The 23,366-nt window shown below is 38.8% G+C and overlaps 1 protein-coding gene across 11 annotated transcripts in view; it reads left to right on the top strand.

The window, feature by feature from the left end:
- The window catches only part of KALRN (kalirin RhoGEF kinase), a 510,474-nt gene that overhangs the window by 227,131 nt on the left and 259,977 nt on the right, over positions 1-23,366 (top strand). For all 11 annotated transcript variants that reach the window (XM_065070486.1, XM_065070487.1, XM_065070491.1 and 8 more), the window contains 3 exons: positions 8,753-8,944; positions 15,822-15,953; positions 21,261-21,491. In XM_065070486.1, the coding sequence (XP_064926558.1) occupies positions 8,753-8,944; positions 15,822-15,953; positions 21,261-21,491 (555 nt within the window). The remainder of the gene's footprint in view (positions 1-8,752; positions 8,945-15,821; positions 15,954-21,260; positions 21,492-23,366) is intronic.

Raw genomic sequence — 23,366 nt, 5'->3', positions numbered from 1 at the left:
GACCTAAATTCCACTGGTCATTTCTACTGACCTAGCTATTGCTCAGTAGAGCACTGTGCCTCACTAGGGCATTGCATAAGAGTGGAAGGTGAGAAATGTTTATAATGGCTATTAATGTATTTATTGTGATTAATTGAAAGGAGGACTGAAAAACAGACTCGAGGCACCTGATTGTTAAGCTTGCTATCACAACACCATCTAGCAAAATGCAGGATAGCATGGCCTTCATATGATACTGCTGCTCACAGAATCCTAAAAAATATGTGTCCTGAAGGTCAGTGTATTAAAAGTCGTCATTTGAATTATGAAAGATGCAAAGTCAATCATAATTATTCAGAGAGCATCACTAGAAGAGGCAAGCAGGAGGACCTCACTTTATCATTTTTGTGGTGCTGTTCAGTATTATTTTATTAAAATAACTGGGAGCTAAACTTGGAAATAGTTTTAACAGAAAATTAATGGGTGACAGGGAGAGTTCCACCTAATTGAAGAAAAGTTATTTTCCTCCATTTTTCTTACATCTGTCCGCAACAGACATTTGCAAAGATCTTGGGGGAACTTCTGGTGGCCGAGTTCTCTTGGTGGCTGTGCTGTGGCTCTTAGCTGTGCCATCTCACTGCTGCCAAACTCCCATCTGATAGAGCTGCCCAGGAGAGAGACCTTTTCTGCTGAGGGAAAGAGGGTGACAGATGATGTGCCACACATTTTACACCATCTCCAGTATAACTCACACACATGTATAGTCATATGGAAACCCATACAGTCAGCAGGAATGAATCTACAACGACTTTATCCTCCATCTCTTTAGCATAGGGGACCTATGTGGAAGGGCATGAATAGTGAGCACTTTTCATTTCCAACCTATAAGCACAGTGAGATGTGACACTCAATTCTGCTCTAACTAATTGGGCTGAAATATATGGTTGTGTGGGGGAACCCCACAATATAACAAATACATCGAATATATCTGTTCTCACATAATCCTCACATAAACATAACTGAAAGAGAGCAGTACCCATACATCACTTCCCATATGCTCCTTTTCTTTTAGCTTTAGCTGAATTTTAGATCTTGGATCCCCTCTGATGGGGTGGTGTTTCGTTTTGGTTTAGGATAAACATCTATTCGGACAGCAAACAGACACAGTTTATTCAACTTGGATTTCTTAGATTTCACCTGTCGAACAGAGGTTACATAGGAGTTGTGGTATTGTTATTGACAGTATGACAAAGTCAGGATAAAAAAGACAAAAAGACTACAGAAATACTTCAGGATACAGATGCAACTCAGGGCTACAATTTTCCCTTCTTTATTTTTTTGTTTAATACTAAATGAAGCCTTCATGGTGTTTATCAGGAATACCAGTTTTACTCGGCATTTGAAATTCCTCATGATCAAATGTGTTTCTCAAGAGTTTCCATAATGCTGAAAGGCCTGTATTTGGGTTATGTGTCTGCACAATGACGTTTCTAGAGGGTATTTCAATGCTAACATTGCACAGGCTGGCAACTGTAGCGACTTTTACAGCCTGGTGAGGTTGACTTGTGCAATTAAACGGGGCTGCTGCCTTGCAGAGGGCTGGGCATCTTATTTTTGGAATAGCAGATGTGGGGGTGTATCAAGCTGAAAGGACATTTAGAAAATAGTGGGAAAAGAGTAATAACCTTAAGCTGCAGGCTACTTGAACCAACCTGGAGCTGCTGTTCCCATGCCAGCATAGTGCTTCTGTCAGCAGTGATGGTCTTTTGTAGACGGAACAGATTTTTTGCTAAAAAAATGCGGAGTGACTTCTGCTCTGCTCAGAAGTCAGTATTGTGAATATGAGGGCGTTAGCATGCAGGAGGCATCAGCTTGCTGCATCAGGGTGTTGGGCTGCATACTAGTCACTCCAGTTCTGGTAAAGCATGCAGGGAGACCTGGAGAAGATAGAAACTAAAATGACCCTTTCCTGGCCACAGGCAGCTCCTGTGGTAGATGGTTTTGTCTCTTGGCATGCACAAGAGGTCGTGCAAACCCGTGTGAAGACACGCTGCACTGAGGATGAAGCCCCTGCATTTGTTCAAGGCAAGAGTCAGTGACGCTTAGCAATGGACTCAAGACAGACTGACTTACCTGAACGAAGTAAAACCAGAGAAAGACAGGTTATGGCTATGGACATAGTGGTGGGACATTACATACTCCAAGCCTACACAACAATCTGAGTCATGCTTGGGTTGTTGGAGAAATGGGTCTAGAAACATGAATCAGGTCTGTTTTATGTGTAACACTGCTTTAGCGAAGGGAAATCTTGCTGAAAATGGAGAAACTAGCAGGAAAGAATCAACACAACTAATTGCAGCTTCTTGAGGCAGGATATACAAGGTCCATGTGTTTTGCCAGGTTTCCTGATGCACAGTCTGCTGTGGGTTTTGGTTTCTTTTATACAGTAGAGTTTTCTCTAAGAAAATTACAGTCAGTGATGTTACAAACACATAATCGTGTGATTGCTACTGCACAACTGCCTTCATTCAACTGTCTTATTTTTGTGGCAACGTCTTTAGTTCAGCTATTCATGCTACCTTTTGATCTTTGTTGGAGACTGTTGCAAAATAGCTAGTGCATATTATTTTATAATATTGGTATTGTAGTAAGAGTATGAAGTTTAGGTCACTGTTCTAGGTGCTACACACTTTCAAAGGAAGAAATGGGTTTTGCCTTGCAGTCTGTTGCCAAAGGCTCTGCTCCTACAATATTTATATACTTTATTTACCTTTGCACATCAAAAATTGTCTTGCGTTAAGGTAAATGTTTGTGAAGTTAAGGATTAGGATTAAGTAACATAGTGCAGAAGTTGTTATAGAGAAAACTATAACTCTGCTGAATGTACTGTTCTGTATGTACTCATTTGTGTTTATAATCCAGTATTCTTCAATCTCTTCATGTAATACCCTTGGCTGCAAAAAGAAAACAACAGGAATCCTTTCCTGTTTCTTTACCAGAGAATGGGGAGGTTATTACTCCCAGATCTGTTTGAAATTATTGTGACCCACCCAAGTCTGAAAACTTAAGATTCAGGTGAGTTTGAATGAATTAAAAATTCAAATTATATTAATATCTGATGAGCCTTTAAGCTTTCTTGTGGTAATTACAAAACTCAAATATTTAGCTACTATGCCTCAGACATGGAGATCAGTTCAAGAAGAATGACTGCTCAAACCCACTTAAGTGGTGCTGAATTTTTTAATTTAAATCTTTTGGTTTCTGAGTCTCAAAGGTGAACTAGATCACACTATAAACTTTCTCTGGGAGCTTGCTTTATAATTGTGATTTTGCTAGAAATTTGTTTTATAATGTAACTAGATCTAATTTTTTTAGGTAATAGATTAGTCCTAGCAACTGGATTGAGAATAGTTCAACTATTGTGAATCTGAGTAACAAAATAACAGGAACTTGAAGCACTCTTATTGGCTGTGGTGCTTGGAGTTGTTTATGGCTTCGGGGTTTATTTTGTTTTGTCAATACATTAAAATCAGTATTGAGAGAAGATGAGGCAGAAAATATATCTGAGGATGGGTCTATGTTTTGCAGGGAAAAACCCTACAAACTTCAGGGGAAGTTGGATCAGATCTTGGATCTCTAAGGTGTTTTGTTTTCTTCACACTATGCCTAGTGTCCTATAAGCCTGACATAACTAATAGTTGAAATATTATCTTCAGTTCCTCTATAAAATATACTCTCAAAATGTTTATTGGGTCAAGCCTTTTGTCCCACGCTCTTCCTATACATCTCTGTAGGCATGCTGTGACCAAAGCTCCTTCTTCAAAAAACCAATGTGTTACTCTGTTTTTTACAATAATAATTCTTCTTTTAAATGAACAATGTGGGATGTGGAGAAGTCATGTATTTGAGTTAATAAACTGTAGTGTGGTATTTTTCTTTCACGTAAGGACCATAGATATTTCTTTTGTGATTCAAACTGCTTGTTTTCGCTTCAGTTTCAAAATAAATTATGTTAGTCTTTATCACAGCTGTATGATGTTTATACTGAAGCAATAATACTTTTCACAAAGATGAATATTTAGCTCCAACATTTTGTGAGTAATCTCAATCCAGTAAATTCACTAGAGAAAAGTAAAAAAAAAAACCAGTTTCAATATGACACAAGGCATAGTGGTTGTAGCTCTCTACTTGGATACGTGGTATATGTGCCATTTGTTCTGGCTGAAGTTATTTGTTTTTCCTCTGCCAGAAGTTTTTTATGCCTGGATCCATTAACCTCCTTAAAGAATGAGTTATCACTTTCTGTGGGGTGCACATAAAAATGGCAGCGTTCAGTGCCGGCATTGCTGCCTGCCCTGCTGTCAGGGAGTTATAGCTGTCTGACACTAGATAGAGGTCCCAAGAAAGTCACAATATATTTCAAACACATTATAATCATCATGTAAAGGCTAATGATGTCTGTTGAAAATTCCCAACATTTCTCTTAAATGAATGGTATTTCTCTCTCTGTAGGCTGAGCTAAAATGCCATCCAATATTATTCTGCAACATGCTACATAGAATTGGCTTTTTATTGAAACTTAAAGGTCTTAAAGAAACCTTATGAGTTTATTTTGTCACTGAAACATTCTGCTTTCGATTTATGTGTTAGGTTCATTTCACAAATGGTTTCTAAACTCACAGAAACACAGTGGAAGCTGGTTGGGTTTTTTTATTATATTTTAAAGGACAACTCTGCAACAATCACATTTTGCCTTTGATTAATCTGCAAAACCTTTCTTATGCATCTCACCTTCACTGCTTGCCATCACAATATCTCAACTAGTTCTCTAGGAAATGAGATGAGCACAGCCAAGTTTACTGCAGATTTAATGCTTCTCACTGCTCATTTTTCTTTTGTGAGTGTAAGGTATTCTTTTTACATGTGTATTAGAAGAATGGACTGTTCCAGCTAGAGTTGGAGAGTTCAATTAAGAGGGAAGTTCTCCCAGCATATCTGCTAGATGGTCGGGGCTGAATTAGTCTATTCCCCTGTGGGAGATCATTCCACAATTGAAACTCCACTCCTGCCAGTGCTTATTGCTGAGACTGAGGGCTGTTGTCCTGCCAGGTGTTAGGGACCTTACCAGTGGTTGCTGGAAGGAGACACTTTGTTATAAACATTGATGGCCAGAATTAAGGCCTTGTTTACGTGACAGAAATGGGCTACAGTATTGGTGGACAAAGAGCGGTATGCGCACTTGTGAGGCATTGCACAAGGCTTTCCTGATGTGTAAAAGAAACTCTTGCATATCATAATGCTGATGTAGATGTAGGGAAATATTTCTTTTGTTTGCCAGTCAAGGGGTTTTTAGAATGGAAGAATCCTGTTTTTTGACTAAATTTTCAAACTTGAAATAAAGTCAATGAAAAATTAACTCTAACATGGGGATTGCTTTTGCAAAGTCTGCAAATACATCTAAAATAAAGGTTTTCGATGATAAAGGATATATATTAGCCAAAAATTTAGTGCATCCTAGTGTTGCTACAAAGGAATGTCAACTGAAGTGTTTTTACCCTTACTTTTAAACATTAGTATGTTGTTTTCTCATTGTTTGACCTGTTGTAGTCCTGTATAGCCATAAATCTGTAATCTCTTGCAGTCCTCTTTGGGGAAACCTCTCAATTTTGAAAAAAGATGAGGCCCTTAGTTTATATTTAAAGTGAGACTCTCTATGAACCTACTAGTAGTGGATTTTCCAGCCCAAAGGAAAAACAGTCACAAGAATTATTTAATTTACTTCCTGTTAGGATAAGAAGATCTATATAACTGTGACATAGAAAAATCTGCATTCATTCATTCATTTGTTCACTCGTTCATTCATTCATTCATTTTTAGAGGTGAACAAAAGGAAGGTTTAACTTTGTGAAATGTCAACAGTTGAATTTTGTCAGCCTAGATTTTTCTTCCATTTTACTCAGAACATCACACATGGGCAGATAAAGATGAAAAAAAGCGTCTTACAATTTTATTGTATTAAGAAATATTTTGCGTTTTGTGGATTGTGGTCGATTCAATGTTTTTTCTCCTGAAACTGAACTCTGGAATGCCTTGAAGCCGTATTGCGTTTTACCTCAATCCACCACAGTCATCCCATCTTTCCCAATCTTTCCCAGAGATCTCATCTTTCCCAATAACAGTGTCACTGGGTCAGGGTCCCGAGACTGTAAAATATGTTACATCTGGTAGGATGTGCTATTTCAAGTTACAGATCTTTAGCCAAGTCTTTGTCATGTTTTTCTATGAAACCTTAGACAAGTAGTATGTGTCCAAGCCCCACTTCAGTGTCTCTGCTTCACTGAGGTGGGACTGATAGAGCAGAGGTAGAATGCATGCCCTGAAGCAGGAGGTGTTTCCATTGTACTACCTGTTTGAAGTATACAGGAGAGCACATCGCGTGTGATATTACACTTGAATCCATTTATTGCTCAGAAAACAACAGCAGAAGCTCTGGAGTCTCTGTTTCTGGAGGTGTGAGCAGGTGACTCCCAAACTGCTACTTGCTTTCTGCTGGAAGAGCTACGGAGTCAGGGGGTTGGCTACAAGATACGTTGGTATTCTTCCATGAAAAATCCTCATCTAGCAAAGTGAAATTTCATCCATAAAATTCTTCATCTCTGTATAAAAATATAACAAACAGACATAACAATATATAAATCCCCCTAACTTAAAAAACAGACTCTAGGAACATCTGCTGTATTTCAACTCATCTTACCTTTACTCTTCTACTAGTTATTATAGTGCATCTGTATACTGTAGCTATGGGGAACCAAGGAATTCACAGTTGTTTTCCTCCATCCTTATTGCATTGCAATGTCTGAGATAAGTGTGTAGAGAAAAAAGAGGCAAGATGAAAGCAACTATTTTTAACATGAAATCTAAACTTCTTCAGGAACTTTTCCTTCAAACACAGCCAAGTTCCATGCCTTCATTTGGTGCAACTCATCCAACCTCCAGCAACCATAGTGATGCTACACTGCTTTCCAGCAGAAGAACTGACCTGAAATGTTGCAAAGTTATCTTGGCTGAGGCTCAGTCATTGTGACCTTCTGGGAGAAAGGCTTAAATATTTAAATTCTAGTTTCTAACTTAGAGAAACACAAAGAAGTGTTTGACTGTGGCTGGTGGTCAAAATTCCAAATCATAATATCTTTTTTTAGTACACATTAAACTCCAAAATAGTTTTGATTGGTTTCTCTAACTGTAACAAAAAAAAAAAAAATCCTTTAATCTGACAATTTAGAACCAAATCCAATTTTAAATAAAAGGCTTATATGATAAGGGGGAAAGAAAAAAAGAAAAGTACAAACTTGGAGGTTGAGTATTGCTTTAGATGTGTTATTTATGTGACAGCTGTCACAGTCATGGTTTTGGCATGGAGAGCAGAGTGTCTGTAAGGGCTGTGGCCCCATCGTTATTTCCTTGAGCACTTACAGGTGTGATGAGTGTACTTTGTAGGTATCCCACAAGCTTTGCAGACACACTTCACTCTGCTTCCCAACTAAGTTTGGACCTGTGCCCACCTTGGCAGTGCTCTGTTGTGTTTCATGTTTAGCTTGGCAGATATCTTTCCACATTGTGCTCCCACTCACTATGATGAGATTCTGCTCCAACACTTCCACCTCTGATTTATTATTTGCCCATGAGTAATACTGTTAAAATCATCAGGGCTCTGTCTGTCCTTGTGCATAAGGGTCTTACAGATTCTACTCTCTGAAATTCTGAAAACCAAAGTTGTTTTCAAATACTTCAGTGAATCAAGAAATTGGTTAGCCAACATTAGCAAAATATCTCAAATTCTGGGATGTTCCTTTCCTCTGATTAGGAGGGAAGAGAAAGGAGAATGTTTATATCAAATACCATTCCAGAAAATGGGAAGACAGCTGTCATTTTTCTTTTGATGGTGCATCTTTGTAAGGTACTGTCATGATGACTATTTTCAGGTTTACATTCCTATGCAGAACAAGTCTATTTTAATGCAATTACATTACTGTCCATAGTTCAGTTTGAGAAAGAACTATCCTTCCACTACTTCAAGGCTGAATAAAAACCATCATGGAAAATTCTTATGAAAGAACAGAAAATGTCACTCTTTTAGTAGGCTTTTTGATTCCTTCTAAATTCGGAATGTAGTTAAATGGTATCTCTGCTGGAGAACAGCTTAAAATAACCTGCAGAAAAGATGACATTTTAGCCAAATAATATAATTTAATATAAATTTCTATGGAAACTCTTATATTTCTGTAGAATATCCTTATGAACTCTTTTAAATTCTGTAAGACTTTTCCATTTGTTCATGCTTCATGTCTATAAAGGTTTATCAGAGAGTTCTCAAAGGACAGAAAGCAAACATTTCACTTATATGTGGATTTAGCATCCAGAAATATGAAGTAATGCAACATAAATATCAAGAATAAAACAGAAGCAATGAGTAGGCCCTAACAGGTGAGTAAATAGCGATGGCAAGTTAGTTTTACATAAATAAATTCAAGTGGAAAGGGGGAGATAACGGTGTTAGATGATGGCATAGATGTGCAAAAAGATTCCTGAGGGATGTATTTTTAGAGTGGAAGTTAGTCTGCCTGCTATTCATACATATTTAAGCGTGTGGTTGATTGCTCTGACTGAACTGCTCGGCTTTACTCCAACTGATGGTGTTCGGAATGCATAATGAAGTCAGAGGGTGGTCACGGTTATTCCTTCTCTTTATTTATGTGTGCTTTTTAATTTTCAGAATGCCTATGTCAACATCAATCGGATCATGTCTGTTGCGTCAAGGCTTTCCGAGGCAGGCCATTACGCTTCCCAGCAAATTAAACAAATATCCAGCCAGCTGGATCAAGAGTGGAAGAGTTTTGCTGCAGCTCTGGATGAGCGCAGCACCATCTTAGCCATGTCTGCAGTCTTTCACCAGAAAGCTGAGCAGGTGAGATGCTTTTGCGACTAGCAAAATGATTCTCTGCTACTTTGGTAATGATGATGTTGCAATTTTACCTGATGGCTTTTAGCTAATGTGCAGAGAGGTTAAGAGCCTTGTTCCTAGTGGGTCAGTGCCTCAAAAACAAATAGCAACATTTCTCCCAAAAAATTGGTACATGTTCCTTGAGTGGGTAAGAAAATGTTTAAGCCTTAGTAATGAGAAAGAATCTGATCATAACTGAAGTGCACTAGTGCACTAACATGCTGCTTTATTTTTGTTGTCTAATATTTCATCAGTGCTGCAAATAAATTCAGTAGTATTATGGTCAAGAAAATGGTATGTCTCTGCACTCATATGCAGATGTTGTATGTGTGATGTGCACGGGAATATTCACACACATGACATAGACCCATACCAGCAGACAATTTCTAGAAGCAAAAGAATATAGTTGTTAATGAATCTCAAAGAATTAATTCCACTACTTACTCCTGCAGTGCTCTCCATAGTCTCAAACTTTGTTAGACTTCACTAAGTAGAGGCTTCAAAGACAGCTAGGAACATCCAGGAAGATCTTCCATGTCCCTGAACTCTGGTTTGTGTCTTTAACAACTACAAGAATTATTTGATAATTTCATAGCTAAAAAAATGTGAAAATGAGTGACGGTTCAACTTTGATCACATTCATTTTCCAGTGACAAACACTGCTTTGGGCTTTCTTCAGTATGGTTGTGAGCTTGTGTTTCCAAGTAGTTAATATCAAAAAACCTAGGTGGGTGTGCTTGATATTTATAAAATGAACCATACTTCCAGTGTCTGAAGAAGAAATTATACCTAATAACCCAGAAACTGCCTCAAAAGCCAGAATATATGTGTGGAAAAGCTTAGCTCAAACAGTAAAGATTTTCTTTATTGCTTGTTTCTGACCATAGAATTATAATGGATTTTTCTTTATTTTGTGTTTCCTATTGACAACAGCCCACAGCATAGAGCAATTACTCACCCTACTGGGCACTTACACATGTAAGCTACTCAGTGGCTCTGATGGGATTGATACACCAAGATGATGCCCAGTACAAGTACTTTTTTCCATGTAGAGTTGGCACTGTAGTATTTAGGTGTATTCTTCTTGTTAAAAATTGTCAGTCATCATATGTTCATAAAGAAAAATCAGAAAATAATTTATATCGAGTCAATAGTCAAAATGAGAATGTTTACTAATAAATTAGTTCTTTCTTGCTTGTTTCAATTTGTTTGATGTTTGGGGTTCCTTTTTTGGCTTTTTTTGTTTTTTCTTTTTATGAGCAATCTCATATTTTTCTGAAGTGTCAGAATTGTTTGCAGTTTATGAAGGGGTTGCTGAGCTACTGCATAGCATGAAAGGCAATAAAACAGAAAGCTGTATTGAACTGTCTGTCAAGCTAATTTTTTTTTTTCTTCCTACCTTTTGAACACTGTCAAAATGGGTATTTTACCTCAGTTTTAACTTGAAAAAAAGCTACTCTAATGTCACTTCCAGCCTTGGGTCGTTTTTTCTTTACAATTGAATGAATGGGTATGAAAAACAGTCCTGCTTTGACACTTCTTCATAAAGAACTTAACATTGTACTGCCAGACAGGAGCCATTCACTCGTTACTAACCAGACAGGAGAATTTGCTAATTGTGAACAGCAGTTGCTCCTCACTTGCAATAAGAGACAATTTGGTGGAAGATAAGTGCCGATGTGAAGCCTGTAAACTCAGACTGCTGCAAGAAAGAAACGTGGGAGTCAGCGTGTTGATTAGCCAGGACTAAAATTTTGGCCTTGCTTTAGTAACTCTGGTAGGATAAACCAATAATTTGAATGCTAATAACTTAGTCATTTGATCTCTGTATAGTATAAAGAGTGAGGTATTTGGGATTTGGTCTATAACTCATTCTGCTGTCTACCAAGCATTAATTCCAAAGGTGACTCTTCATTATTTGGCATCACCCAGCATTGATTTTTTTTTTTTTAAGTCAGATCAGGTCTTTGTTATTTTACAATAAACACAGCTTAAATTTCTGAAGCAAAGATGTAGATAAACCCACTATTTTCTTTGTTGCAGATCAAATCTTTTTTCGCTTCCTTTGTTCTGTCAATAAAAGTAATCTTGCTGCGGATCCAACCATTTCTCCCACAGTGCACCCCTGCTTCCCTCATACCGATCTGACACACAGATTGCCTTTCCCTCTCCAGTGTGATAAGCTGCTACAGCCTCTTTGTTCATTCCTTCCTATTGATTGAAGTTCTCTGTGATGCCAACAGGAAGCAAGTCTATTAGGACCATAATCTTTCAGCCTTTGGCACAGCCCAGCCTGCAAGGAAGTTGTTGGCTTGGGACAGAGATTAATGAAAAACTCTACAATCTCTAGAATATGCAAGCTGAGCAGGAAGCAACTTGTTTTTCAGGGTCCCTTCCAAAAGACCCCACACAGAAAACTGCACAGAATACAATTTGTCTGGTTTGGAGGGATGAAAGGCTGAGTCAACCCTGCTGAGAATTGAACCTCACATCTGTCTTCATGTGCCTCAGAATCCCATCGCTTTTCTGGCTCTTACTGCAGATACATGTGGCATGTTGAACGGGACTAGGCTGAATGAGTTCCTGGATCAAATCTTCTTTTTTTATTTTTATTTTTTAAACACAATTTGTACATAGTAAACCATCATCAAGAAAAGAGGGAAGGGAAGGGAAGGGAAGGGAAGGGAAGGGAAGGGAAGGGAAGGGAAGGAAAGGAAAGGAAAGGAAAGGAAAGGAAAGGAAAGGAAAGGAAAGGAAAGGAAAGGAAAGGAAAGGAAAGGAAAGGAAAGGAAAGGAAAGGAAAGGAAAGGGAAAAAGACAGATCTTACCAACTTAGCCTTCAGCTAGGCTTCCTTTGACACGTGTTTGATCAAAAGCCAGTAAACTAAACTCCAAACAACCACTATGTCCAGGTCAAGGTGCAACTCAAGATATTCAGTGAAGGTGTTTCCCAAATTTCTTGGTTGTTTCTGTTTTGTTTTGGTATTTTTATTTTTTTTTGTGTTGTTTTGGTTTTGTATTGTTTGTGGTTTTGTTGTTTTGTTTGGTTGGTTTTTTTATTTGTGTGTGGGGGGGGGGGTTTGTTTGTTTTCTTCTTTTCTTTTTTTCCCCCCCTCCTTTTCCCATGCTAGCATGCAGATGTTCTAGTGCAAAAGAGAACCTACTTCTGTATCTTTAGGTATGTCTGAGGCTATTCAAAGTTACAATAGAATGTAGGACAATATGTTTTATTTCACTGTGACTTCAAGAGAACTCTGGTGATTTACTCCAGATGAGATTCCTGCCCACTAACTGCCAGCTGGGGGAAGCAGACGTACTAGGTGTCCTCCTTTTCCTGGATGTAATCTCTGAAAGTGTGCTAAAGAATTCAGTGTGCTCACTCTACTGATCCTATCAGAATGAACCAATTAATGTCTTCAATCAGCCAAGAGATCTTAACCAATTAATTCTGGGTGAGAGTCTACCCTGAGTAGTGCACAGGCAGATTTACTATTTAAGATAGTAGGTGTTAGGTGCACACAGCAAACATTTATGTTGCTTCTCTAAAAACTGACCCCTGACCATTTGTTCAATATTATCTTACTCCCCAAGCAGGAAGGCTACTGTTCTCATCTCTGCCTGGATCTTTCTAAGCACATCCTAAACTCCCCTGTTTGAGGGAAGAAAATGAAAAGAGAGAGGAAAAGAAAAAAGGGAGAAAGAATCTGAGTAAAGGGAGGATAGGAAAAGCCAATTGATATCTGTAAGATGCAGGGGTAAGGCCAAGATAAATTCTACATTAGACAGGGAAATTGCAGAAACAACAGGAAATATAGAACTAGCCTCATACAAAAAAAAAATCAGGGCATCGAGAGGTATTATAGGTTGTTGAGGAAAAGTTTCATGACCTTCTTCCCGTCTTTCCCCACAGCTGTTCCAGAGCATGAAAGTACACTAGACTTTGGTTTTAATTTCTCTGGGGGCTAGGAGAACCACCCTGGTTTTCCCACAGCTTCCACTCAGAGGCCTAATAAGCAGTAAGCAAGGACTGTGCAAAAAAATGTGGAGAAATATGGACTAAAAAATGTTCGAGCTGTGTTTTGAAGGAACTATGTGGTACAGCACAGCAGTCCCTGAAGAAAGCTCGTAAGAATTGTTCTGATAATAATACATTATTACCTGACCTAATACAGAATTTGCAACTTAGGTGAATAGGCTGTGAGTCAGGAGTAAGTATAGGTCCTTACTTTGAAGTTACTTTTGGATCAGAGGCACCTGGGAGACTTTTCTATTTTTTAGGAGAAATTTTTCTTAATCTTTCCTGGAGTCTTGAAAAACATGGACAATTATTGGAACCTGCCATTTCAAATAATATTTAAAGAGATTTGTGTTCCAAATAGGAGATTGTCTAGTCTATGAGGTAACTAGAAATTTAAGCAATTAATTTAAATGGTATTGAGTATCCAGTGGACAGTAACAGCTATGTTCCAACCTAACAGTTAACAATTTACCATTTTAAATGCATATTTTTTCAACTCAGTCAATGGTGATTTTGTCACATGCATATCTTCTAGCATTAATGGTTACATTAACAGCTTTTTGTGTCTGCCACAGTATGTGACAAATAATAAAAATTAGCATAGCTGTTTTTTTCAAAATACCTAAATCAATAGTTCTGTAGTATGAACTGTAAAACCCTTAAAACCACGTTTAATATCCCTGCATGAATCTGCACATGCAGCACACCCCGCCATGCACTGTTTTGGGGTATCTGAGTAAAATGTTGACAGCCTGCATTCCTTAAAACTTTTTAAAACTGATAATGTCAACTGCTCCTGCTAGTGGCAGAAGTGAAATTACTGATGGAATTGTTGATGTGACATTGTCTATACACAATAGATGTACAAATGAAAGAGAGACATAAGACAACAAGTTGGAAATGTGGTGATGTACCCAGGATCTTCTTGAGACTTCTTCCACCTGCTGTGTGAATCACAGTCTGGGGACATGAGTATATGAGTGAGTAACCTGACTATTAAGAGCTTGTACTAAAATTGGTAGAATTCAGCAGTTTTGATAAGAGCAATAACAGTGTGATTCCAGCAGCAGGAACACTGGTCTATAAGGTGTAAAGGTCTTTTGTTCACTGCTTCAACCAAGAGGTTCATGTAACAGCCCCAAAAGGGATTGATCTCAGCTCCGTGCTCTGAAAACTGAATAGGAAATGATGTGAATTCCACTACCTTGGCACAAAATATGATGACTTCAGCTTTATGCAAGGGTGTTTTGGAGGATTTCATCTGAAGACATTCAGCAGATCAGGAGTCAAACCAACACAAGACAACCTGTCATCCTTGCCTCCAGCCTTCTAGAAAGCATAATTTTCACTGGTGGATTTATACTTTGTAGATATGAATGTTTAGGAATTCATCTCTGTTGCTGAATCTTTGTGTGCTGAAAGGAAGTGTTTACAATGCAAATACTTTATAGCCTTCATTACACAGCAGCATGGTGAATAGCTTTGCACTGCTAATAAAAAAGGATGCTGATGCCAGAGCCGGGGTTGAATTGAAATTCTTTGCTTTGAATCTCGCAGCCCTTCGTGCTGTGTGTGAATGCTTTATTAACAAGCCACAGGTGAACACTTCAGGAGTGGATAAGGCTGTGATCCTGGGGTTGGTTTTGTGGCATTATACATTCACCCTACAGGGCACAACATCTGTTGTATAGTTAGCTGTTCTTTTTTATAAATAGCCCAAAAGTATGGCAGGCTGGTTTAGCGGAAAGGTGGAGGAAGAGAAAATATTAATGAGAAGTAATGAGGTGGCACTAGGCAGTAAGTATGGACGAAATATGAACATGTGAGCTTGTAATTGAAGTAAGCCCTGCTTAAAAGAAAAACAGGATGGGAACCTTAGAGACCCAATTCCTCTTTTCTTTTAAAGAACAGGCAGCACCCAGGGGAACTTCCCCAATTTGTTCTGTCAAAGTACATCAGCACTGCTCTGGAGGCCTGTAAGAGTGGATTATTTCTTTTTTTCCATCTTTCTGCTGCCCAAAGCCATTCAGTTTCTGACTGTCTGTTTAAGGCTTCCAACCAAGGTGCTAAACCGTATCAATTGCAATAGCAATGATTTTTTTCTCCCTTTTCATGGATGCCAGGAACTGGACTGAGACCAGCAGCTCATTTTGCACTGGCTGCTTGGTAGCTGTCAGACTATAATGGCATCTGATCGCTGCTGACCTGGGCCAGAATCAAATGTGTGACCCAGGGGTTTGAAGCCTTGGTATCCTATTAGTGATCCCACTGAGCTGGCCCTGGGTTGGAAACTGCTTGAATACAGACCGTCTACCTTTCACAGAAATGAATGTCAACATTAGATTTTAATAGGAGTTTTCTATTACTCAAATTAGTAGTATTAAGGATTGGTAAGCAACTGAGAGAAGACTGAGAGCTGAGACAGTGCGAAATACAGCTGGATTTGTAACTCTGTCCTTTTGTGCTTCAAACTGATTTTTTTTCTAAACATGCTGCAGACTCCATTTTTTGGAAGGCAATGTTGTAGCCTCCCTGCATGGTTTGCAAACACCTTTAGAGCCTGGATAGCTGAGCCAGGTTAAAGGAGCATTTGTTTTTAACCCAGAAGAAACAGAAAACATTCCTTTGGATCTAGGTGCTCTTCAAGTATTGAGGAGGTGACAGGAATGTGCTGTCCCAAGGTGCCCAAATGGACTCATTTATAACTATTACATTTTCCTCAGTCCTTGCTGCAGTCATCTGTGGCACTCTACAAACAAAATTTTCTAATGTTGATATGTTATTCTGTGTCACTATTGCTCATTGTTCCTGGAATCATTTCAGTTCCTCTCAGGTGTGGATGCCTGGTGCAAAATGTGCAGTGAAGGAGGCCTCCCCTCAGAAATGCAAGACCTGGAACTGGCCATCCATCATCATCAGACCCTGTACGAACAAGTAACACAGGCCTACACAGAGGTATGTTCTTCCCAGAAAATCATGTGAGTATCTGTTAAGTGATAACAGACATGTGACTGCATTTTGGAGCTTAGTTTTTCTAAAACAGTTAGGGTCTGCTTTCCATTTCTGCAACGTTTTCAAAGAAGGAGTCAGATCTAATCCCAGCCTGTAGGATGTGACTCCCAGCAATCTGCATGTAAGGGCAGAAAAGAACAGTGTGGGGGACAAACCCCATACAAAAACAAAGTCTAGAACTAGTGTTGGCACCCCAGAAAAGAGCCACTTCACTGCCTTGGCTGAACAAGGAACCTCTTTAAGGCACCAGTAGCTTTACTCCTGTTGCTTTCCTTCTGCGAATGAGTCCTGGCTCTACCACAGGTGTGCTAATGCAACAGAGGATGCCAAAGGATTTTCCTTCAATGTACCGAGTCACAGAGCTGTCAGGTCCTCATTACAGTGAACGCTGAGACTGTGCTTTAGATGTATTTGTATACACTGATATACACATGTATTTGTATACACTGTATTGTATACACTGTATTGTGTATGTAGATGTATTTGTATACACTGATATACACAAATATCTCAGACCTAAATAGGGTATGTGTTCTTTTCCTTTAAAAGAGGGTTCAAGGATGCAAATATTAAAACATACTCTCTGTCATTTTGTCAAAAAAACCCATAAAATTCTTCACTTGTTTTTCCCCCATTAATGCAGCATGAAATAAAAGCTACAGCTGACAACAGTACTACAATCAGCTGACATTCAGTGCATCTTACTGTGCAGGCCAGGGTCTGCGTTCTGTCCACTTCATCTTGCAAAAGGGCTGTAGGACCTCCCTGGCATCTGGGAGGACTCCTTTAGGAATGAGACTAGCCTAGATGTTTACCCAGGCACGGGCCAACCTGCAAATTACCCTGGGAGAGGGCAACTGGTACAGACTAGACTGCCTTAGTTTATTGAACATTACGTTATCCATTGAACTGATCTTATTGAACATGTACATTATCCATTCTGTTCTGTTATTCATGTCTCCAGGACTCAAGCTTGTTGGAAAATAACCTACAGATCACCTGAATGCTTGGGTTTAGTTGTATTTTTCATTTCCCTGTACTGTGCTTGACTGTCTTTCTCCCTATCAAGGGACAGGACTGTGGTAGTGCTTGCTGTACTTAGTAAGTTACTACATGAATACTCCAGAACATAAAAACTCTCCTTCATACTCAGGCCTTGCTCTGGTCATCATGGAAGTATAAATAGTATAAAATACAAGGGAAAAGGATTTGCTAATCTAGGCTTGGTGGTAGGCACTCACACTTACCCAGTCAAGTTGTGCACATACCTTCATGATGAATGCAAGGAATGTTAGATAGAAATCTCTTATTTATGACCTGTAAGACTTTGGGAGCTAGTCAATTAGAATGAGCAAGTCTTGGTTGCTATCGTGAAGGGCGACTCCTTATTCAATACTTGTGTTTCTCAGGAACATCAGGTTACGTGAGCAAACACAGAACTGTCCTGTTCACGTCTAGTTGCAACATGTGCCTAGTCAGGTAAAATTAAGGAGCTTTTGATTGCATTAAGAACTATTTCTAAAAATTAAGTAAAACTTTGATTAAATTAAAAATAATAATGTTTGAAACTGGCATTTTGTTTATTAGCCCCAATCTTAGTTAATGTGAAATGAAAATTCATTTAATACTCATTACCAAAAGCAACCTTTAACATGCATATTGCTTCCTCAGAAAGCTATAACTTGTTGCAGACTCAGACGTTTAAAACATTTCTATATTATTTTATGAATAAGTACAATTTTAAACAGTACATAGAATTGCCAGAAAGTTTACAGTCTGTTATTTTGGAAATGTTCATCTTTTTTCACACAGCTACATAGTGAGCTGAAAACCCTGGATTTAGACTTAGGAGTCCTGCCTCCTATCTACATGCCTGTTTCTCTGACCTACATGATGCCCCTTGCCCATAGAAAATAATGTCTCTTTCCTCAGAGCTCTCTACGGTGGGATGAAAATTGTAGCTTTTTATTTATTTTCCTGCAGTGTCATTGAAAATCTCAGTTTTCATTTTGATAATTATCATAGATTTGGAATAGAATGTTCCTAGGAATAACCATTTAATATTGATATTTAATAGGATATTAATTAACATTTATTAGGATATATGCGCCTATTCTGTTCTGCTGCAGACGATAAAAAAAGCAGTTCAGGTTCACTGCAGGAACCTGAGAAGACACATCCAAAGAATCTTAGGAAGGTGCTTTTTTCCATCTTACCATTTTTCTAGCCATAATTATTTGCTTTCTTTTCTATCTTGCACTTGAGTGGAGCTCAGCAATAGCAGAGGTGGCACTCATGGGTGTTTCTAGTGGATGAACAGCAGGAGAGAATCTTGGGACCACTCTACTGAGGACAGTGTTGATTCAGGGAAGATAAGGAGGGAGAGAAAGAAAGGTCTTCTCCAGTCAGGCTCAAGCCTGGTTGATGGTAAGAGCATCTTGCTCACTGTGACTTGATTAACGATAGTTTACTCTCTCTTCCCAGAGGCATGACATATTTGCTCTAAAGACCAATTTTTTTTTTCTAGTGCAAGCTGTAGCCGTTTCACAGATGGCACCGTTAGTCTAGTCACTTGCAAGTCTTTGGAGATCTTTTTGACCTGCTATATAGTATATCTACAGATTTTGACTTATTCCCTAGCTATGTATACAGCATCTGAAGAGATTATTCCAGCAGCACAACATAGTCTTTTTTTCTGGTTCACCTAAGGTGACATAACTTCTTACAGAAGTATTTCCATACTACCCATTCTAGTTCTTCTCCTACCATGAAGCCAAAATGCAGGAATACCACCATACAACAGGAAAAAATTATCATGCAATAGATAAAAGTCTAAATCTTGTACAAGAAAAAGGGGTAAGAAAGAGCACAGAAATGTATTTGCTCTTTTCCTCACACCTCAAATCTGGGAGAACGTTGTCCTGCCTCATGTTTGGATGAAGCAGGGATATGTAACCTGTTGTCTTTGAAACATTCTTTTTGTTCTGCATTGCTCCTGCCACTGAGACTCTTTATTGAAAAGGTCTTGTTAGCTGTGTTCTCCCACTAGTCAGCTCTGGAAGAGTACTTTTTTGTAAGATGGCTGAATTCAGTCTGGTGTTTTGATCAGTTGTAATTAGGATACAGAATATTTCACCCAAGGATCTGACCCCTCAAAATGAAAGAATTGCAGATTTATACCTCTGGTAGGCAAAAACCAACATGTAGGGCCTGTACTTGGGGGATGGTGTAGTTATGAATAGATCTGTATTATAGCATAAGGTTTCCAGGAAAGTTGTCCTGAGTAAAGCGTGTCTGTCATATTGTCTGTGCAGTCACATATCTCTTACTGGTAAACTTTTGAACCTTTATTGTTAGGCCTGATTCTGATGTGATTTCTATCAGTGTAAATCAGCAGGGACTATACTAAAAGCATTGTAACACCACCCAGGGACAGATTCAGACCAACTGGAAGACCAAAGTTCAGGAACAGAACATAAGGAATCCACACAGTGAATTTTAGCCAGTGCAAAAAAGTGAACGTCTGGTCTAATTAGCTGTGCCCAAGTGTGTGCATAGCCTTGCTTTCCCGTTCCCAGCAATCAAATTGTTGCTGATTATCTTCCCACAGATAAAATAGGACATGGTATGCCTTGTTTCCTTCCCTGTCTAGAAGCCGTTTCTTCCTGCCTAGCAGCTATTGCCACCTCCATAATGCTGCCAAGGTAACACCTGTGCCCCAGTGTTTCCTCCTAAAATCCTCCCTCCTGTGGCCACTGTCTGCTGCTGTTGGCAAGTACAGTCATTTTCTCAGTGACCCCAGCAGGCTTCAGCATGTGCAAATTGTTCCAGCTGGTTTTCAGCAGCAACTGAATTTGAGTATAAAAAGCCACTCCCTATGGAGTCTCCAGTTATTTCCTGATCTAATTCCAAATTGCCCTGAATATTTAAAAAAATCTCCAAGGATCTGCGTGAGCCCACCTAATACTCATAAATATGGTGAGATTTGACTCCCACTTTTGTCAGTATACGTCTCTGAAAGTGCACCAGATCTACACTGCTATGACAGACTTGGACATGTCATGGCTTGCCAAAAGACACACGTTTGCGTCTTAAACGACATTTGCTACATTTGAACAAGCAACTTATTATACAGAAATAAATGAGACTTGGAAATCCTTGAGATGTGTTTTAGCTTTGACTGATAATGTTAAAAATTTAAACTGGATGAAAAATATTCATTAAACCATTCTCTGGCAAGGTTGGTGATTGTGGTGATTGCATAGATATAAAAAAGTTTTTAAAAAATTCTTGTCATTTTCACTGCTGTTTGTTTCAGAGGGGAAAGAGAAGAGTGGGCTGGGAACAGAAAGGGAGGATTCCAGTAGTGTCCTCATTTACAATTTCTTTTAAACAGGATGTTTTAACTTTGCAATCTGCAACTAAAAAGTGTTTCCCAAAGGCATATTTAGAAGACCAGTGCATGAACACTCTTGTTAATAGCAGTTTGGTTTTTATGGTTCCATTTTTCATTTTGCCCCTGTAATATGGAAATGCTCTAGGAATGTTCCAGGAAAAAATCTGGTATTAAAAAATCTGACATTCTATTTTTTTTAATGCCCAAATGCCTTTGCATCCACAAATGTCTTTTAATATGCTCAAAAAAAGTTACATGTGTGCAGAGGATTTTGCATTTGCCAGCGAACTTTGTAGCCCATTGAAAATGAAGACTATAGGTCCTTCTGAGCTGTTCCTGGGGAAGAAAAGTATCACTGTCTTATACAAATTTATTTTTCACTACCACTGAATGAAATACAGAATTGGAATGTCATACTTCTCGATGTATATAGGTACTTAGTAGTCCTACGAAGAAAGGACTCTCCCTTATCATACAGAATATGAATGACTCTGCCATCTGTGGTTTTCTTAAAATGCCACCTCCTCAGAAAAATAGGCCCACAATTGCAAATGCCACCTGTCATCAACTAGTATATGTCATGAATTTTCAGTGCCCAAATGTCAGAATGTAATATAGTCTGGGGATCTGTGTGTGTGTGCAGCCCCAGCAGTGCCGTATCTGCTCCTGCTGAGTGACACAGCAGGCCAGCTAGGAAGTGAAGGAAAGTGCTGAATGTGTAAGTACAAGTCAAAAAAGAGATGTTATTAGGTCTTTCTTCCTTTTTAACTTAAAAATGAGAACACACAGGCAAAAAAAAGCTATTGGGTGTTTAAAGTATCAGTGTGGTGAAGTAGACCTGTTTCTTCACTCAGGTGAGCCAGGATGGAAAAGCCTTGCTGGATGTCCTACAGCGTCCCTTGAGCCCTGGGAACTCTGAATCCCTCACTGCTACCGCAAACTACTCCAAGGCTGTTCACCAGGTATTGGATGTGGTACATGAAGTCCTGCATCACCAGCGGCGCCTAGAGAGCATCTGGCAACACAGAAAGGTCCGGCTCCATCAAAGGCTGCAGCTCTGCGTTTTCCAGCAGGATGTTCAACAGGTAATGTCGTTACTGAGGGAGTTAAAGAATGGTCCTCCCTTTGCAACCATAAAGATTGTTTGGTGGCTCATCTTGAGGATACTGCCATAATCAAGATTTCACATGCAGCTCTATCTATGCTAGGAATATGCTAAAATCCTAATGTGCCTTTCAGTAGTTTTCAGTTTCGTGTTGGAAATTATCAGTCAGTACACTGATTATTGAGCAGTCCATTCCCCACAACAATGTGATACTATTTTCCATGGTTAATTGTTCACACATGAACAATTAGCTGTAGGTACTGTACTGTTCTTGAAAAAATGATGTTTAACAGAAAAAGAATTTCAAGTGTAAAAAGCAATTGAACTGTGGCATATTTCACCTTCCAATGTGGAAACAATGCAGATAGAGACCTTTTAGTGGTGATTAGATGATCTTTCCATTATTACCACTTATGGACTCCACACACCTGTGCTATAAGTTTGCTGCCTTAAATAACTTGCATACCCCCATGTGCAGACCCCACTTCAGTTCTCTACAGTTTATACAGTACCTTCTGAGAACTCAGGCTTCAGGTGAATAACTTTTATCTCACAAAGGAATCCATTTGAATACTAGTACAACAGCATAACTGACAGTAAGTATGAAATGCCATGTTTGTAGCTGCCAAATATGCACAATCAACAGATGTTACAGGACTTTGCTCATCGAGGGTGTTTTGGCTTGTTTAAGGAGCCCCATTACAGCCTGAAGCAGATGTTGGTAGCAATATGGTACTTGCTTTAAATGAAGAGGCTGAAAGCTCTAATCATGTTTATGGAGCATTTTAATGTCCCTGGGGTTCTTTATGTCATTGCCTTCCTCCAAGGGAAAAATGAGGTGGAGACAGAGTGACAAAGCTCTCACATACAAAATAGATGTGAACCACCAAGGACAGGAGATGAGGAACTTTTCTTCAACATGCAAATTCCTGGTCCTGGTAGTGCCATAGTTGAAGTGCAGCAGCACAGACAGCAGCTGTAGATATCCTTTGCAGATACGCATGACCATTTATTTGGCAGTTGGGAAAATTTTGTCAGAATTTCTACCTGCTCATTTTTTTTTCCTATAAAACCACACAGATACTCATGCCATGTATTTAAATAAAACTGGGATTGAATGTAACAGATGTTAAATTTAAGCAACTTCATTTTTGTTGCATGTCAGCAAACATACTGCATGCTAATGAAATTCACAAGCTGTATATTAAATAGAACATGTACTTGGAATTCAGCTAGAATACTCTCTGCAAACTGTATGAATTTTGGCATATTGTCTTAATACAATTTTGGGATTACAATCTCAAAAATCAAGGGTTTTAAATTCTGATGTTATTATGCTTTTTCCACTTGTGGTATATAATGTCAATTAGAATCCATATTATCTTAAGTATTCTTCATCCCCTACGGTGATTTACACTTTCGTTCAATCCTTCCAGCCCAAAACTTTCCCTCTTACATCTTCTGAAATCAGTAGAAGTGTTTATCAGGTTGATTCGTGAAACCCATTCAGACTTGTCCTTCCCACATATGCGAAGCAATGAGGCTGCGTCATTGCTTTTCAAAAAGAACATCTTTTGTACGTACTGTGACTTTTGGTGAGCGGAACAAACAGTAAAAGTAACTGGAGTACAATCCCTTTGGAGAGCATCACTCTATGTGAGTTCTGTTGGCAGCAATCTTTCCAAATTTTTTTCTTAAAGGGTAGTTATTATCTAGGAAGCGACAACTTAATGACAGACATGTTTCTGTTCTAGCACACACCTACCAGGGGAATCTCTTTGTCCTGCAGAAAGTGGAGAGGAAGAGATGAATCATTCTGTTCACTAAACATCTGTACTATTCAACATAAATGCTT

The sequence above is a fragment of the Columba livia genome, chromosome 7 (genome assembly GCF_036013475.1).
Source record: "Columba livia isolate bColLiv1 breed racing homer chromosome 7, bColLiv1.pat.W.v2, whole genome shotgun sequence".
NCBI lineage: Eukaryota > Metazoa > Chordata > Aves > Columbiformes > Columbidae > Columba > Columba livia.
The sequence above is the reverse complement of the archived record's forward strand: the minus strand, read 5'-3'. Positions and strand labels throughout refer to the sequence as shown.